The sequence below is a fragment of the Budorcas taxicolor genome, chromosome 11 (genome assembly GCF_023091745.1).
Source record: "Budorcas taxicolor isolate Tak-1 chromosome 11, Takin1.1, whole genome shotgun sequence".
Classification (NCBI taxonomy): Eukaryota; Metazoa; Chordata; class Mammalia; order Artiodactyla; family Bovidae; genus Budorcas; species Budorcas taxicolor.
The window spans coordinates 28,633,421-28,652,499 of record NC_068920.1 but is presented as its reverse complement, the minus strand read 5'-3'; the positions used below and the strand labels follow the sequence as shown (position 1 = coordinate 28,652,499).

At 42.0% G+C, this 19,079-nt stretch overlaps 3 protein-coding genes and 1 pseudogene across 3 annotated transcripts; 2 read left to right on the top strand and 2 right to left on the bottom strand.

The window, feature by feature from the left end:
* Window positions 1-5,428: 5,428 nt before the first annotated feature.
* On the bottom strand, window positions 5,429-5,822 carry LOC128056856 (histone H2A type 1-A-like; annotated as a pseudogene).
* Window positions 5,823-6,105: 283 nt separating this feature from the next.
* Window positions 6,106-6,489, top strand: LOC128056192 (histone H2B type 1-A). The gene has a single exon (XM_052648884.1). The coding sequence runs from the start codon at window positions 6,106-6,108 to the stop codon at window positions 6,487-6,489; it is 384 nt and encodes a 127-aa protein (XP_052504844.1).
* Window positions 6,490-9,274: 2,785 nt separating this feature from the next.
* Window positions 9,275-9,667, bottom strand: LOC128056099 (histone H2B type 1-A-like). Its single transcript, XM_052648783.1, has one exon. It carries the CDS (start codon window positions 9,656-9,658, stop codon window positions 9,275-9,277), a length of 384 nt encoding a protein of 127 aa, XP_052504743.1. The 5' UTR covers window positions 9,659-9,667.
* A 373-nt stretch (window positions 9,668-10,040) lies between these two features.
* On the top strand, window positions 10,041-10,436 carry LOC128056795 (histone H2A type 1-A-like). The gene has a single exon (XM_052649601.1). The coding sequence runs from the start codon at window positions 10,041-10,043 to the stop codon at window positions 10,434-10,436; it is 396 nt and encodes a 131-aa protein (XP_052505561.1).
* The last annotated feature ends 8,643 nt before the right edge of the window (window positions 10,437-19,079 follow it).

The window sequence follows — 19,079 nt, the reverse complement described above, 5'->3', positions numbered from 1 at the left end:
TTTAACATAAGACTTTATTTTCCCTTTATTTGGTTTTATTCAACGTTGAAGAAAACATTGGTACATTCTTATATTCTTGTTTGGTAATCTTGTTAATGTGTTGCCAAAGTTAGTTATTCATATTTAATGGAGATTTATGGATTATTTAAAATTTATATTGCACTGCATTTAGTAGCATGCTTTCTTCATTAAATTTTATATTTCTTCAAAAATATAAATGAAACTTTTTTCACAATTTAGAACCATTTTATTAGCCATAGATTTATCTTTTCCTTAAATATCTAAAAGAACTCCCTCTTGGAAGCCTAATCTTTGAGAATGGTAGCTCATTGATGACTTTCTTTCCCCATTTATCTTAATCCTCACTGCTTTCTAGGTTTAATTTAAGCAATTTATAATTTTTCAGAAACTCTTACATTTCATCAGTATTCTTAAAATTTTTAAACACTGTAATTCTATGTATAGGTTTGGGTCTACTTTTATAGACAAAAATAATGTTCAAAACCTTTTTAACTTTGCAATTTTTTAAGGAATTTTCAAGTTATAAACATGTAGATGTTTGCTTTGTGTTGTGTTTGGAAATTTTTAAAGATCATTTTTTAACTTTTTAATTGGAGGATAACTACAGTGTTGTGTTAGTTATGCTGTACAAAATGTGAATCAGCTGTAAGTATACATATATCCCCTCTCTCTTGACCCTCCCTCCCTGAAAATTTTTTATATGAGAGATGAAATTTTTCCTGCCATATCAGAGAACAAAGGATATCACAGTCATCAGCAATTGCAGTCACCACAGACGGTTGGTGAGCCCTAGGAGGACTCAGGAAGGAAAGAATACCTGCCATCTAACAGCCATCATACTGCAGCCACACCCTACGGTGAGCCCTGAGGAAGCTTAGGATATGGGGGGAAAATGGGATACTGGCCCCAGAAAGCTGAGGTATATATCAAAGGAATGATTTCACCGAGCCCAAACTATTGCAACTTCCCATGTATAGAAAGATACCCCTCATCCAAGGTAAGGAGCAGCAGCTGCGCTTTGCTGGAGCAACCATGAAGAGATACCCCATGCCCAAGGTAAGAGAAACCCAAGTAAGATGGTAGGTGTTGCAAGAGGGCATCAGAGGACAGACACACTGAAACCATACTCACAGAAAACTAGTCAATCTAATCACACTAGGACCACAGCCTTGTCTAACTCAATGAAACTAAGCCATGCCTGCGGGGCAACCCAAGATGGGTGGGTCATGGTGGAGAGGTCTGACAGAATGTGGTCCACTGGAGAAGGGAATGGCAAACCACTTCAGTATTCTTGCCTTGAGAACCCCATGAACAGTATGAAAAGGCAAAATGATAGGATACTGAAAGAGGAACTCCCCAGGTCAATAGGTGCCCAATATGCTACTGGAGATCAGTGGAGAAATAACTCCAGAAAGAATGAAGGGATGGAGCCAAAGCAAAAACAATACCCAGCTGTGGATGTGACTGGTGATAGAAGCAAGGTCCAATGCTGTAAAAAGCAATATTGCATAGGAACCTGGAATGTTAGGTCCATGAATCAAGGCAAATTGGAAGTGGTCAAACAAGAGATGGCAAGAGTGAACGTTGACATTCTAGGAATCGGTGAACTAAATTGGACTGGAATGGGTGAATTTAACTCAGATGACCATTATATCTACTACTGTGGGCAAGAATCCCTCAGAAGAAATGGAGTAGCCATCATGGTCAACAAAAGAGTCCAAAATGCAGTACTTGGATGCAATCTCAAAAGCGACAGAATGATCTCTGTTCGTCTCCAAGGCGAACCATTCAATATCACGGTAATCCAAGTCTATGCCCCAACCAATAATGCTGAAGAGGCTGAAGTTGAACGGTTCTATGAAGACCTACAAGAACTTTTAGAACTAACACCAAAAAAAAGATGTCCTTTTCATTATAGGGGACTGGAATGCAAAAGTAGGAAGTCAAGAAATACCTGGAGTAACAGGCAAATTTGACCTTGGAATGCGGAATGAAGCAGGGCAAAGACTAATAGAGTTTTTCCAAGAAAATGCATTGGTCATAGCAAACACCCTCTTCCAACAACACAAGAGAAGACTACACATGGACATCACCAGATGGTCAACGCCGAAATCAGATTGATTATATTCTTTACAGCCAAAGATGGAGAAGCTCTATACAGTCAACAAAAACAAGACCAGCAGCTGACTTTGGCTCAGATCATGAACTCCTTATTACCAAATTCAGACTTAAGTTGAAGAAAGTAGGGAAAACCGCTAGACCATTCAGGTATGACCTAAATCAAATCCCTTATGATTATACAGTGGAAGTGAGAAATAGATTTAAGGGCCTAGATCTGATAGATAGAGTGCCTGATGAACTATGGAATGTGGTTCATGACATTGTACAGGAGACAGGGATCAAGACCATCCCCATGGAAAAGAAATGCAAAAAAGCAAAATGGCTGTCTGAGGAGGCCTTAAAAATAGCTGTGAAAGGAAGAGAAGTGAAAAGCAAAGGAGAAAAGGAAAGATATAAGCATCTGAAAGCAGAGTTCCAAAGACTAGCAAGAAGAGATAAGAAAGCCTTCTTCAGCAATCAATGCAAAGAAATAGAGGAAAAGAACAGAATGGGAAAGACTAGAGATCTCTTCAAGAAAATTAGAGATACCAAGGGAACATTTCATACAAAGATGGGCTCGATAAAGGACAGAAATGGTATGGACCTAGCAGAAGCAGAAGATCTTAAGAAGAGGTGGCAAGAATACACAGAAGAACTGTACAAAAAAGATCTTCATGACCTGGATAATCACGATGGTGTGATCACTCATCTAGAGCCAGACATCCTGGAATGTGAAATCATGTGGGCCTTAGAAAGCATCACTATGAACAAGGCTAGTGGAGTTGATGGCATTCCAGTAGAGCTATTTCAAATCCTGAAAGATGATGCTGTGAAAGTGCTGCACTCAATATGCCAGCAAATTTGGAAAACTCAGCAGTGGCCACAGGACTGGAAAAGATCAGTTTTCATTCCAATCCCAAAGAAACGCAATGCCAAAGAATGCTCAAACTACTGCGCAATTGCACCCATCTCACACGCTAGTAGAGTAATGCTCAAAATTCTCCAAGCCAGGTTTCAGCAGTACATGAACCGTGAACTTCCTGATGTTTAAGCTGGTTTTAGAAAAGGCAGAGGAATCAGAAATCAAATTGCCGACATCTGCTGGATCATGGAAAAAGCAAGAGAGTTCCAGAAAAACATCTATTTCTGCTTTATTGACTATGCAAAGCCTTTGACTGTGTGGATCACAATAAACTGTGGAAAATAAAGAGATGGGCATACCAGACCACCTGACCTCCCTCTTGAGAAATCTGTATGCAGGTCAGGAAGCAACAGTTAGAACTGGACATGGAACAACAGACTGGTTCCAAATAGGAAAAGGAGTACATCAAGGCTGTATATTGTCACCCTGCTTATTTAACTTACATGCAGAGTACATCATGAGAAATGCTGGGCTGGAAGAAGCACAAGCTGGAATCAAGATTGCTGGGAGAAATATCAATAACCTCAGATATGCAGATGACACCACCCTTATGGCAGAAAGTGAAGAGGAACTAAAAAGCCTCTTGATGAAAGTGCAAGAGGAGAGTGAAAAAGTTGGCTTAAAGCTCAACATTCAGAAAACGAAGATTATGGCATCCGGTCCCACCACTTCATGGGAAATAGATGGGGAAACAGTGGAAACAGTGTCAGACTTTATTTTTTGGGGCTCCAAAATCACTGCAGATGGTGACTGCAGCCATGAAACTGAAAAACGCTTACTCCTTGGAAGAAAAGTTATGCCCAACCTAGACAGTGTATTGAAAAGCAGAGACATTACTTTGCCAACTAAGGTCCGTCTAGTCAAGGCTATGGTTTTTCCAGTGGTCATGTATGGATGTGAGAGTTGGACTGTGTAGAAGGCTGAGCACCGAAGAATTGATGCTTTTGAACTGTGGTGTTGGAGAAGACTCTTGAGAGTCCCTTGGACTGCAAGGAGATCCAACCAGTCCATTCTAAAGGAGATCAGCCCTGGGATTTCTTTGGAAGGACTGATGCTAAAGCTGAAACTCCAGTACTTTGGCCACCTCATGCAAAGAGTTGACTCATTGGAAAAGACTTTGATGCTGGGAGAGATTGGGGGCAGGAGGAGAAAGGGACGACAGAGGATGAGATGGCTGGATGGCATCACTGACTCGAAGGACATGAGTTTGGGTGAACTCCAGGAGTTGGTGATGGACAGGGAGGCCTGGCGTGCTGCAATTCATGGGGTTGCAAAGAGTCAGACACGACTGAGTGACTGAACTGAACTAATGCATAGAAAAGGGCTAACTTCGTTAACTTGAGATATCTGGTTTTCTTTAATAATTTTTAATGTTCAGATTACATGCTCTTTGTTGCAAAACTTCTATATAACCTGGCTCCTCCCCTCATCTCCCTGGAGCAGTTCTCTCAGGGTTACTTGAGATGCTGTCCCCAGGGCCTGAAGTCCTAAAAAGTCCCACCAGATAAAACATAACTCTCAACTTTTAGGTTTCAAATATTTCTTAAGTTGACAGATGCTTCCAATTCCATACAAGAATTTTGAATTTGGCTGCTTTCCTGTTTGTCAGTTGTCTCTGTGGGTGTTCACTCATATGCAGTGCTACAGATCAACAAAATATTTTGCTTCACTTTCAGTGGTTAAATCTGTTGAATTCAGTGCCTACTGTTTCTGAATAATTGGTGGTAGAAAGCTGTTTTGTCATATTACTTACCAAGTGTAATATCAATATATACTAATACGTTTAGAAATCAACCTATTTACTGTTTTTCATGTAAAATTACCTGTCAAATAGTTACGTCTCGTTTTTTGGCTTGACATGTCCACAGCTTTCAGGATATAGAATCATCCTAGAACTCTTGGCAGTCCCTTACTAGAAGGCGTTTGAGAGAAAAAGCTGCCGTGATGCATGTTTGTTTGCCAGTTGCTTGGCTGACATTCTCTCCAAACATAAAAAGTTGAGCTAAAATTTGCTCTTTTCCCCAAGAATGGACTCTCTAACCCGCCCACTACCCTAACTCCCCCAACACCTCCGCCCCCCAACACCTCCCCCACTCCCCGCCCACTAGGAGCCTCCTCTGTCTACTCCCAAAAATACAAAAATATTCACTCAAGATCACGAGTTTTGTCAAAATCGTGGTACATGTACTGCTTCAGAGGTTGTGGGCAAGTTCTTTTTTATTGCTAGCCAATCAGTTACTTGCTTTGGATTTTTCTTTTATAAACCTAAGCTCTTTCTCAGAAATTGTAAGTGGCTCTAAAAAGAGCCTTTGGTTTCAATTTGGTACTTTTCCAACTCTCTGCAGACGTTCAGGTCGTTTGCTTAGCTTTACAACTTCGGAGGTGTTACTTGCACTGGACCTTGTGGTGGTGACTCTCAGTCTTCTTGGGCAGCAGCACAGCCTGGATGTTGGGCAGGACACCGCCCTGCATGATGGTCACACCGCGAGGCAGCTTGTTGAGCTCCTCATCATTACGGATAGCGAATTGCAGGTGACGCGAGATGATGCGTGTCGTCTTGTTGTCTCTGGCCGCATTGCCCGCAGGTCCAGGATCTCAGCCGTCAGGTACTCCAGCACCGCCGCCAGGTACATGGGTGCACCAGCCCCAGCACGTTCTGCGTAGTTGCCCTTTCGGAGCAGGCGGTGGACTCGGCCCACAGGAACTGCAGGCCTGCTCTGGATGACCGGGTTTTGGCCTTAACACGTACTTTACCACCCTGCTTTCCACGACCAGACATAGCTAATGATGCAGACCTGTTATAACGGAAAATGTTACCGTTAGGGCACGTGCGGGGGGGTCTGTTTATAGTCTCAGGTAGGTTGCGATTCGCTATCTGATTGGCTGATACTCTTGTATCACATCAGAGTACGTTACTGGAGTCACTTCATTTACATACACATACCCATTATCCAATCAGATGTGAGCTGCCCAACAGGGCATCTGAGCGCCGTACCTATAAATACCACAGTTGCCGTTGAGTCAGTGCTAGTCTTTTGCCATCTAGGAGTTGTGCGTCTACCATGCCAGAGCTGACTTCAAAGGGCACTACCATTTCTAAAAAAGGCTTCAAGAAAGCTGTAACTAAAACCCAGAAGAAGGAAGGGAAAAAGCGGAAGAGATGTCGAAAAGAGAGCTATTCAATTTACATCTACAAGGTGCTGAAGCAAGTTCACCCAGATACCGGCATCTCTTCAAAGGCCATGAGCATCATGAATTCGTTTGTCAGTGACATTTTTGAGCGCATCGCAGGCGAGGCGTCGCGCCTGGCACATTATAACAAGCGATCCACTATCACGTCCAGGGAAATCCAAACGGCTGTACGCCTGCTGCTGCCTGGGGAGCTGGCCAAGCACGCGGTGTCTGAGGGCACCAAGGCTGTCACCAAGTACACCAGCTCAAAGTAAAGTTTCGGCCATCAGACGACCTTTGTAAACCCAAAGGCTCTTTTAAGAGCCACTTAAGTTTCTAAAGGGCTGTAGGCTTTTTGTTTGGCTGGTTAATATATGCGGTCAGGCTCTATCACTAGAGTGAAAAATGATTTACATCCGTTTTTTTTTTCACTCCCCATCTGTAATATGGTTAAGCAGATAATTTGATACTCACATGTGACTAGTAGTAAGTGAAGTCTCTGATCTCAAGACATTTCAAAGAAGGGAGCTCTCAAAATGTGTTTTCAGGGAGGTTTTATGGTTGAGTGCCATGAGGAACATGGCTTGACCTTCTCTATGTCTATTTCAAGTTTGTTTTAAATAAGGTGTTAGTGAAAGGGACCTGAAAACTGGAAAGATTAAGATAGTAGCCACGTCTGACATGGGAGCATTAAGGCTATTTTGCTGCTTTGCATTTTCTGCATTGTGTGAAAATTCTGGATTAGGCCAGATGCCCTACAGCTGCTGAAATTTCAAGTTCCTGTATTTCTTGGTCTGGTGATGTCATCTGGATAATATTAAAATTAATATTTTATTGTTTGTATTTAGAATTTTATTTTAAGAGGATATATATAGGATCAGGAAGATCACCTGGAGAAGGGAAAGGATACCCACTCCAGTATTCTGGCCTAGAGAATTCCAAGGACTGTATAGTCCATGGGGTCACAAAGAGTAGGACATGACTGAGCGACTTTCATTGTCACTTTCATTAGGATCAACTAGACTTCCACAGAAAATACTACAATAAAAGCTAAGACAGATGACATAGAAATCAGATGGCAGAATTCTGCCAACAATACATTTGGGATCAGATAACTGAATCTTCATTAGCTGTTAGACTAATGATTTTAAGGTTCTTTCATGGAGAAAGCCAGTTCTGCAGCCACAGAATACTGGAGTTACTGGGGTATCCACTCAATTCATGCAAGTGTATCTGCTCTTGACATGCATCTTGATCATCACATTTTTTTTTTTCCACTGAATTTCTCTCATTACTTCTGCTATCAGTACTCTAGTGTAATTTTGAAGAGTTTGTAGTGGATCAAATGATAACCTCTTGAGAATGAATTTCTTATTAGGAAAGTCCACTTATTAGCTTCCTAGGGCAGCTACAACATGTTGCCAAAAACTGGTTGATGTAAAACAAGTATATTCTTTCACTGTTTTGAAGGCCAAGAAGCCCAGTATCAGTGCCAGTAGGGCTGGTTCTTTGTGGAGGCACCGAAGGAGAGTCTGTTCTATTTATATGTCTCTTACCTGGCCTCTGTTGGCAGCTGACAGTCCTTGGTGTTCCTTGGCTTGAAGCTGCACCACTCCAACCTCTGCCTGCCTCAGTTTTCATATGGTCCTCTACTTGGCAGCTCTGATGCCCCTCTCCCTTCTCTCATAAGGATACCCTAAATTTTACCAGGATGATCTCAAAATTCTTAACTATACCCTATTTCCAAACAAAGCTCACATTTAGGTATCAGAGGTTAAGATTTGGACATATCTTCTTGCAGGACATAGTTCAGCCTATTACACTTCACATATTACCAAACAGATCTTAAGGTTTAGTTAGCTTAACCTTGACTCACAAATTTTACATCATACTATCTAGATAGAAGTATTATAGAGTAAATTAAAGAGAATACAAAGCCTTCCTTAGGCACGGAATTATCTCGCTCATTCATAGTCAACTGAAATGACCTTGTGTGTTTATGTCTGCCTCACTAAACTACAATGGAAACAATGAGAGTAAAGACCTCCTCTTTCTTACACACACACGCACACACACAATTAGTGAATGTTTGAAGACTGAAGAAAAGGGAAACACAAATTTTAAATTGTAAAACAAACAAAATTCATAGTCACGCATCAGTGACTTGCCCTGAAGAGTTATCAATGTTGGCCTCCCAGAACCATGCAGTTTCCTAGTCAATTTTGGGTAGCCAGGTTGTTGGATTACAATATAGGTGATGGCAGTAATCCCACATTCCAGGCGTAATAGGCACTGAACAGCATACAAACCTGTGGCATTCGGGCAAAAAAGCCTATGTGCTTAGGTTTAGAGTTAGGCTGGCCCAGAGGGTCCCAACTTCCTTAGGCACCAACAGTGGAAAAAAGCTACCCTTAATGTGTTAATGTTCTGTTCCTTTTATCACACTCCTTTTCTAGATGTCTGCACAGCTTTGGGCCCTTCATAGAAAAAAAAAATTTTTTTAAGTCATTCAGAGAAACGAAAACCCAAATAGCCTTCCTGACTCCATTATTCTGAGAAACTTTTACATTGTATACCATACGTTGTATACCATCAAGCTTTTCTGAATTTATTGGGGCCTTTTGAGGACACTCGTTACACAGTAACACCTGTGTTCAACGGAGAGTACTTACCTATCAGTCCTAGTACTCACTGAAATCTCTCAGTCCCAATTCTTTGCAACTTCATGACTGCAGCCCACCAGGCTCCTCTGTCCACGGAATTCTCCAGCCAACACTGGAGTAATTACGTATCCATTCCCTTCTCCAGGGGATGGAACTCAAGCGTTCCCCACTGCAAGCGGAATCTTTTACCATCTGAGCCCTCAGGGAAGGCCAAGAATTCGGAAACGGGTAGCCTAGCCTTCACCAGGGGAACATTCCAGACCCACGAATCGAACTGGGGTCTTCCGCATATCTTTACTAGGTAGCTACCATAAAGTGAGCCCACAGCTTTTTCAAGTGTGTTAAGTGGCTCTGAAAAGAGCCTTGGAGTTGTTAAAAACTGGTTACTTTTACAAGTTTATTTGGAGCTCGTGTACTTGGTAACAGCTTTGGTGCCCTCAGACACGGCGTGCTTAGCCAATTCCCCAGGCAGCAGCAGGCGCACAGCTGTCTGGATCTCCCTGGATGTGATGGTTGAACGCTTGTTGTAATGCGCCAGGCGCGACGCCTCACCTGCAATACGCTCAAAGATGTCAGTGACAAAAGAATTCATAATGCTCATAGCTTTTGATGAGATGCCCGTATCTGGGTGAACTTGTTTTAAGACTTTGTAGATGTATATTGAATAGCTCTCTCTTCTGCATCTCCTGCGCTTTTTCCCTTCTTTCTTTTGAGTTTTAGTAACAGCTTTTTTGAACCCTTTCTTGGAGATTGTTGCACCCTTTGAAGACACCTCCGGCATAGCTAGTGTCAGCAGCTCTTCAGTGTTATCAGTTCCTTTCAGTGTTAGCAACTCTTCACTATCCAAACGACCTTATTATAATATGAACAGCTGGCAGTAAAATAAGCAACTCTAGTGTACGCCGAATAATCAAAGACGCTTCAGGGGTGGAACGAGTGGTATTTATAGGCAAGGCGCTGAAGTGACGTGTCAAGAGGCCAACGTCTGATTGGATACCTGGGAGTGTCGTGTATGCAAATGAGGTGATTTGCTTGATCTTTGCTGATTGGCTAGACGGCCATCAGCCAATCAGAAAGCAAAGTACAACCTACCATCAGGCTATAAATAGGTCCAGTAGACTTATTCTGTTTTTGTATGTATATCACTATTTTGTTGGGAAGTTATGTTGGGTCGCGGGAAGCAAGGCGTCAAGGCCCGTGCTAAGGCAAAAAGTCGCTTTTCCAGAGCAGGTTTGCAGTTTCCGGTGGGCAGGATCTATCACCTGCTCCGCAAGGGCAGCTATGTCGAGCGCGTTGGGGCAGGTGCGCCAGTATACTTGGCAGCGGTGTTGGAGTACTTAATGGCTGAGATCTTAGAATTAGCAGGTAATGCATCACGTGACAACAAGAAGACCCGCCTCATTCCTCGCCATTTGCAGCTGGCCATCGGTAGTGATGAGGAGCTCTACAAGCTGCTGGGGGGTGTGACTATTGCTCAGGCTGGCGTCCTGCCCAAAATCCAGCCTGTGCTCCTACCCAAAAAAACCGAGAGCCACCATCACAAAGTACAGAGCAAGTAGTCATAGTGCAGAATGCCAGTGAGCAATCCAAGTATCTAGTGAAAGGACAGCAACCAAAGGCTCTTTTCAAAGCCATTCAAATATATCAGAGGGCTGTGACCTAGACTGGGCCTCTAAATTGCAGTTTTCCAGCAATAGGCTGCCGAAAATCTCCAGTAATCACAACTTCTGTACTACGAAAGTATTTGAATGTTGATTCTAACACCTGAGGTTTCTAGAAGCTGTTTGCTTGTGGGCCCACAAGATGCTTATCAGGTGAAGAGCAAAGCTTCATTCAAATACCCTCTTTATGACTCATTTTGGTGAGTATTTGACAATCTCTGACTTAACACATGCTGAGAAAATGTTTTAAAATGTAATGTCCATCAAAAACCTTAATGGCATATGTGGGGGAAAGAGGGATACTAGTATCTCTAGAAGTAGAAATATATCACATAATGTGTCACTGAAATTATTACGGAGTTTTGGTCAGATTTTTCAAAAGATTTAGCCTCTGCAAAACAGTGGCTTCACTTGATCTGTATTATAAACACCAAGAAAAATTGGAAAGCAAATGAACGATTGTCAGACTTACAGAAGATTCAGCAGTTTGCCCTATTTCAAGGAGAAAGAGTCACTGGTTATTTTTTTGTAAGTCATTTTAGACACTTAGCTACACGTAAGACAGAGACAGGTACAAAGAAAAGTATAGAGTTCTGTAAGAAACGATGAAAGTAAACTTCCATATGCTGAGGGACAATCAAGTTACGAGAAAGCCTATCAGGTCTTGAAATAATGTACGTAGGTAAGACATGCGATTGAGAAGGGCACAAAAGGAAGGAAAATTTTTGAAAACTGAAAAGGAAAATTCATACAGATACATTGAACAAAACTAGATTATGTTTAGAACATGGTATTAAAAACTTTAAAATGTGAAATCTTAAAATCCAGGAATGCTGATGTGATTGGCTAAATGAGGGATATGTGAAAATTTTCCAAAACAAGAATTCCAAATAAAATAGATGGTCCTCCATCAAGCAGCTGGAACTTAACTCCCCAGACTTAAAGTGGAGCATGCAAAAGCCAGGGAGAATGCAGTGACTTCAGAAACCTGGAGCACTGCCTCAGATGATGAGTGTTAACGTAAGTGGCAAACCACGTTGTTTGCATGTGCCCTTAATACGATGTGTTGAGAAGCCCAATTCACTCATCTACTCTTCCAACAACCCATAATCTCAGTCTAAACATAAGAAAAGCATCAGACAAATCAAAATTGAGGAACATTCTTTAGAATATGAGTCCTCAATATTACCAGGGTCATCAAACACAAGGAAATTCTGAGAAACTGTCAGCCCAGAGCAGTTAAGGAGACATTATAAGTAAATGCCATATAAAACAACCTGGGGCTTAATCAGCACATAATTTATAGTCAGCATCCGTCCCTATTCAAGGTTCCTTCACATCCATAGATGCAAAGACAGACTGCATAGCACTGTAATGTTTACTATTGAAAAGTATCTCCATACAAATTCAAACAAGTTGCACAAGAGTCAACTCTATTTTGTATTGGATCCTGGGACAGAAAAACGCTGGGCTGAAAGAAGCACAAGCTGGAATCAAGATTGCCAGGAGAAATATCAATAACCTCAGATATGCAGATGACACCACCCTTAGGGCAGAAAGTGAAGAGGAACTAAAAAGCTTCTTGACGAAAGTGAAAGTGGAGAGTGAAAAAGTTGGCTTAAAGCTCAACTTTCAGGAAATGAAGATCATGGTATCCTGTCCCATCACTTCATGGGAAATAGATGGGGAAACAGTGGAAACAGTGTCAGACTTTATTTTTGGGGCTCCAAAATCACTGCAGAGGGTGATTGCAGCCATGAAATTAAAAGACGCTTACTCCTTGAAAGAAAAGTTATGACCAACCCAGATAGCATATTGAAAACCAGAGACATTACTTTGCCAACAAAGGGTCCATCTAGTCAAGGCTATGGTTTTTCCAGTGGTCATGTATGGATGTGATAGTTGGACTGTGAAGACAGCTGAATGCCAAAGAATTGATGCTTTTGAACTGTGGTGTTGGAGAAGACTCTTTGAGAGTCCCTTGGACTGCAAGGAGATCCAACCAGTTATTCTGAAGGAGATCAGCCCTGGGTGTTCTTTGGAAGGAATGATGCTAAAGCTGAAACTCCAGTAATTTGGCCACCTCATGCAAAGGGTTGACTCATTGGCAAAGACTCTGATGCTGGGAGGGATTGGGGGCAGGAGGAGAAGGGGACGACAGAGGATGAGATGGCTGGATGGCATCACCGATTCGATGGCCGTGAGTCTGAGTGAACTCCGGGAGTTGGTGATGGACAGGGAGGCCTGGCGTGATTCGTGGGGTTGCAGAGTCTAACTGAGCGACTGAACTGAATGAAATCCAAACAAAATTTAGAGTTTAACTAACAGTAAAGTGCCAGTGTTGGCTCTAGTGTGTGACAAATGTTCACAATAGAGGAAACAGAGGTATATGCTGCTGCTAAGTCACTTCAGTCATGCCCAACTCTGTGCGACCCCATAGACGGCAGCCCACCGGGCTCCCCCATCCCTGGGATTCTCTAGGCAAGAATACTGGAGTGGGTTGCCATTTCCTTCTCCAATGCATGAAAGTGAAAAGTCAAAGTGAAGTCGCTCAGTCGTGTCTGACTCAGCGATCCCATGGACTGCAGCCTACCAGGCTCCTCTGTCCATGGGATTTTCCAGGCAAGAGTACTGGAGAGGGGTGCCATTGCCTTCTCCAAGAGGTATATGGGAACTATCTTTATAACTTTTATGTTAAATCTAAAATTATTCCGAGCTAGAAAGCTTATTTTAAAAAGAAATAAACACATTTTTTTTTTTAGTAAATTAGGGAAGAGTCCCAAATCCATAAATGAAGAAATTTTAGTAGACTCAACTCTCAAGCACAAAGCATGAGTAGCTCTGAAAAGACCCTCTGGTTTTCAGATGTGTCCTTGTAAAAGCTCTTTTATAGTGTTTTATTTGGTGAGAAGACATAGTGCCTTGCACACAGTGTAGTTGGCAGATTCCCCAGGCATCAACAGGCAGTAGCTCTCTGGAATTCCCTGTAGCGGAGTCAGTCTATTGTAATGAGCTGGGCAGATGGATTCACCAGCAATGTGCTCAAAAGTCAAAAACAAGTTCAGTATTCACATAGAGATCCCAGTGTTGGGGTGAACCTGCTTTAAAACCTACCTTGTGGACCTTAAGTGTAATAGCACTGTCTGAGACATCTCTGGTGCTTCTTGCCTTTCTTTTCATCTTAATGGTGGCGACTTGGAGCCTTTCTTGGCCATGACAGCAAACTTTGGGAAAGACTGGGAATAGGAGACACAGCCATCAGCTACCTTGAGAAAAGAAAAATAGCAGGTTGCAAAGCCACAGAGCTTATTTCTATACTGTGTATTCAAATAAGGCATCAAATAAACTCAGTTTCTGATTGGAATAAAAGCAAGAGGCAAATTAATGCAAATAAGATGTGCTGTGCTGTGCTGAGTTGCTCAGTTATGTCCGACTGTTTGCGGCCCCGTGGATTGTAGCCTGCTAGCCTCCTCTTTCCATGGAATTCTCCAGACAAGAATACTGGAGTGGGTAGCCATTCCCTTCTCCAGGGCATCTTCCTAACTCAGGGATCAAACCCAGGTCTCCACATTGGAGGTGGATTCTTTACTGTGGGAACCACCAGAGAAGCCACAAATAAGGTATCTCAGATCAACTCTGATTGGATAGCACTCCTACTTATATCAACCACTCAGAAAGCAGAAGGCTGTCACCTGGGGCCTTGCTCAAGAGCATTTGAATGGGGGTTCCTACTGTTGCTCTATTTTATCAGTTTCAGTCTCAGGTTCTTTTGAGACAGACTGATTTAATCCAAGTTTAAATTTCCAAAGGAATGCATCTGGCCCAGTTTGAATTATATGTCCACTCATTGTCCATCAGTAGTAGTCAGAGGAGAATTAATCTGAAAACAGTGCATTGGAATTAACACATTAATGTGTTAGGAGGATTATTTATTTTCAGTTTCCCTGATGCTGAACATACTTGTCTTTTTAAAACCCTGTCCTCTGGCCAAAAGTGGTTCTTAGCTATCATTTGAGCAAGTGAAAGTGACTCATTGCTATTCCAGTTATTCGCCTGATGTAATTTCTGGGTTTGTTTTTTTTTTTTCTTTTTTTAATGGTGAGGTGAGGCATTATTTCATGTTTGGTGGGTATTTTTTTTTAAACTTTTTTACCTCCTGGTTTTAAAGACTACCATTATGTGAGTACTTTTTGTCAAATGGTAAAAGTTGCCTTTTGTACTTTTCAGGATCAACCTGTGGGTTCTCTTTTTTCAAATGCACTTCTTAATACTTTTTTCCACTACAATGAAGTCCTATTTGAGTTACATGAAATTAAAAGGTTATATAGAATATCTGTAAACAATGTTAATGTATGTTTAAGGTGACATGTCCCTTGATTTTTTCAAATCTCTTATAGCTTTTACACATATTTAATGGGGTTTATATCCCAGTGCCCTTCTTTTTTATTTTATTGTAGGGGCATACTAAAGGGGTCTTTTTATAATGTTTTATAACTTTTTTATAGATAGAAACTTCCTATTTTATACTGTAATTTTGTATTTAGCTTTCTTATTGAATTCTATCACTTACATTTTCTAGCTTTTTTTTTCCTTAGGGTTTTCGAGTAGGCAAGAAAATCATATAATGTCACTTCTGTAATTTTTGATAGTTAACTTTCTTGGCTAAAGAATTGTCTAATAGTCGGGAATGATGATAAATAAAAGTGGTGACTGGGGGTTTTCTCCTCTTACTGATGGTTATAATCAGAATAATCTGATATTGGTGCAGTTCTTGGATAGTTTCTCCTATTTCCTTACCACCCATCCCTCAGGCAATTTGTGTTGTTTGACAGTGACCACTGTACATGTGGATGGTAGACTTACTGGTTCCCAGTTGGTATTTGCCCTCAGTACTGGTTTCACTACTCTAACAGGAAGTATAATTCACAGATAGAGCCTTGCTGAGTTTGACTTTGTAAGACATCCAGTATGGTCTCTGGAATTGGAGAGATAAAAACCTGTGTTCTCATGGGGGAGAGTGCCCAGGTTCAGCATCAAAAGGACCTTCCTGGCCAGAGGGCAAGAGGAGACTGAAAAAAGAAGTGGACCACTCCAGATGGTGGCCGTTTTAATAAGCAAGGGAGCTTATGTGCGAGGCTTGTCTTGCGCAGCTACAAGGCAAGCCAATCCCTGCACCTGTCCACCAGAATCTTGTTTATATAGCAGTCTTAACAGGGTTCAGCCAGAAATATAGTCCAGATAGTCTTAGTAACACATTACTCTCTCAAGGCTGCATCCTTGAAGGGGCTCCTAGTTCAGGGACAGTGGGTAGAATATTCATCCCAAGGACAGGGGAGGATTGAGGAGCCTCCAGTTGCCTGGGTCCAGCTCAAGGGTCAGCTGGTATGGTCACATCCTCTTGATGACCTCCCTCAACATCTCTCAACTAAGAGTTTAGCTTAGCTGTGGGATCTAGCTCCTGCCTACCACACTGGGCTCTTTTCTTATCAGGGTCTCCCATTGTGTTCTTATATCAATACACTTGCAGTTCCATGAATTTAATTCACTTTTTGTCTTTTGTCTTTTGTTGTAACCCCCCAACCCCCAAATGTTCTTCCTGCCCTTCTTTATTTAGTTTCTATAAATCATTCAAGATTATGGTCTTGAAATAATATTTCATTATTTCAATCAATGTTGAAATGTACACCTACAAGCAAACAGCTGTTGCCTCCTTCTGAAGTAGTTGCCTCAAACTACTTCTAGATATAGAATGTTTGGATCAAAGAGTGTACATGATTTTACAGCTTTGTCTGCGTAATAGTTAAATTACTCTTCCAGATGGTTACATCCAAAAAACCACAGCAAAGCATGCAAGTATATCTGTTTTATTTTGCTCTCAAAGAATTTGGTGTTGCTTAAAGATTTCCTTAAGTGTTAGTGTAAAGTGCTACCATATTATTGTTTTAATTTAGATTTATTTTTATCATTGGGAGATTGAACATTTTCATTCATATATGTGTGTGTATGTGTGTATAGATACATGCATGCATGCTAAGTCGCTTTAGTTATGTCTGGCTCTTTGCAACCCCATGGACTATAGCCCCCCAAAGCTTCTCTGTCCATAGGATTCTCCAGGCAAGAATACTGAAGTGGGTTGCCATGCTCTCCTCCAGGGGATCTTCCCAACCCAGGGATTGAACCTGCATCTCTTAATGTCTCCTGTATTGGTAGGCAGGTTCTTTTCCACTAGTGCTGCCTGGGAAGCCACACACACACATGCACACACACACACACACCACCACCACCACCACCACCACCCCCTACTTGTTTTTGCCAGTTAGTCTTATCTTGTGAAATGTCTCTTTGAGTCCCTTAAAAAATAATTTAAACAATAAATTCACATTCACGGTTCTCTAACATTATAAAACTTAGGTTATGTTCGACCCTTAATAGAATATTTGTGAAATCTGAAGAAAACAATTTTACAATGTAATCAATAAGAGCCAGTTGGAATTTTTAAATTGCCTCTTGATGAACATATTCCTCATTAACTTGAAATGTAGTCACACATGAGTTCCTTTATAAGCAGACAGACTCTTAGCTGACACCAGAGGGAGCCAGTAGACATGCCACATGAAAATATATCCAATTTTTAGTGCCTTTCTGAAATGACACTGGAGAAAACGTATAGCGAAATTATGAATACTGTACTTAACAGTCCTAGGGAGAAAAACAGACATCTTGCTTAAAATATACATTCATACTTCATTCAACCTTTCATGATCTAGGAAAGATATAAAATAAGAATGGTGATTAAGAGAACAACTGTAAAACACTCATAAAAGTCTTTACAGATCTTGTTTTATTATTTCTGGTTCCTGTGAGCCTGGGAATCAGACAGACCTTCACAACCCGGCTCTGTTACTTCTAAGATGAGTGGTCTTAATCTCTCTGCCCCTCAGTCTCTTCCTTTGCACACTGTATAATAATACCTATCTCACAGGGTTTCTGTGAAGGTTAAATCACATCATTAAATCATCTGAAGTGAAGTGAAGTGAAGCCACTCAGTCGTGTCCAACTCTTTGCGACCCTGTGGACTGTAGCCTACCAGGCTTCTCAGTCCATGGGATTTTCCAAGCAAGAGTACTGGAGTGGGTTGCCATTTCCTTCTCCAGGGGATCTTCCTGACCCATGGGATTGAACCCAGGCCTCCCACATTGTAGGCAGACGCTTTACCATCTGAGCCACTAGGGAAGTCCAATAAAGCATCTGGCACATAGCAAATGGTTCAGATATGTTATTTCTCTTCTTCTCCTAGTGCAGAGGTTCTCAACTAGTGGTGATTTTGCCACCCAAGGGACATTTGGCAATAGCTGGAGACATTTATGGCTCATGGAGCCTAGGGACTGAAGTCCTAAGTCAGTATCCTGAGTTTGAGTCCTGGCTCCGCCCCTTTCTGCCTGAGTGATGTGGAAAAAAAAGTCTTGATACTCAAACCTCTTTCCCCATCTATGGCATTAAAGGAAGAATCCCTTGTGAGGTTTATGTGGACTTCAGCCATTCATTGCTTTACAGGCATCACCTGTAATTCTCTCCTTTGCTTGCTGAGTCCTGCCTCACAAAGACGGCCAAGCTTAAAATTTACCACAGAATTACTGTCATGTGGCCCTAAGTGGCCAGCAAGAGGCAGGTGAATTCACACTTATTGAACATCTATGATGTGAGGATTCTGTGTTCACCACTTCAAGCCCATTGTTTAAGATGCAAAAATAGAAAATCACTAAAAGGCAGCCAGGGGGCTGATTCAAGGAGCTGCCTACTTTTTTGCACTGGAGGAAGAGTAAGTGACTAAAATGTAACTGATGGCTTCCTAGGCCCTAGAATGTGAAAGTTAATTTAGTTTCTATTTTTTGGTTCACCTGCTCTGCTCACCTCAAAACTTAAAGGAGGAGGCCACAGACGAATGAACTGGATGCCTAGGAAGGGGGAGATAGACTGACATGAGGAAAGGCTGAAGAAAGGAAATCCTCGCAGTGGCTCAGCAGTAAAGGATCTGCCTGCAATGCAGGAGATGCAGGAGATTCAGGAGACGCAGGTTCGACCCCTGGGTCAGGAAAACCCCCTGGAGGAGGGCATGGCAACCTATTTCAGTATCCTCGCTTGGAGAATCCCATGGACAGAGAAGCCTGTACAGTCCATAGGGTCACAAAGAGTCAGACATGACGGAAGTGACTTAGTGTGTACAGGGGCTTTTCCTCCAGCAGCAGAGATTCCAAGGCTGAGGACAGAGGTGTAAGTGCATAGCCCTTCTGCTCCCTCCTCCTCTTGGCTTCTCTCCTTTCCTGAGCCGACCCTCTCGGTCCGTCTGTCTGCATATGTCTACCTGCAGGTCTGCCTCTCCCAGGCTCAAGCTTATCAAGCGTAGCTGATCGTGATGAACACTGACAGAACTCATGAAACTCGTGGGCAGCCCGTTTTGAAAAGAAGACTTGGGGCAGGGAGTTGAGCTTTATATTCTCACAGTTAATGGATTTAATCTAGTTTGGGGTGGGGGTGGGGGGG

Bases quoted from the DNA above. Each gene is read 5' to 3' on its own strand.
- LOC128056099 (XM_052648783.1), bottom strand. From the start codon at position 9,658: ATGCCGGAGGTGTCTTCAAAGGGTGCAACAATCTCCAAGAAAGGGTTC.
- LOC128056192 (XM_052648884.1), top strand. From the start codon at position 6,106: ATGCCAGAGCTGACTTCAAAGGGCACTACCATTTCTAAAAAAGGCTTC.
- LOC128056795 (XM_052649601.1), top strand. From the start codon at position 10,041: ATGTTGGGTCGCGGGAAGCAAGGCGTCAAGGCCCGTGCTAAGGCAAAA.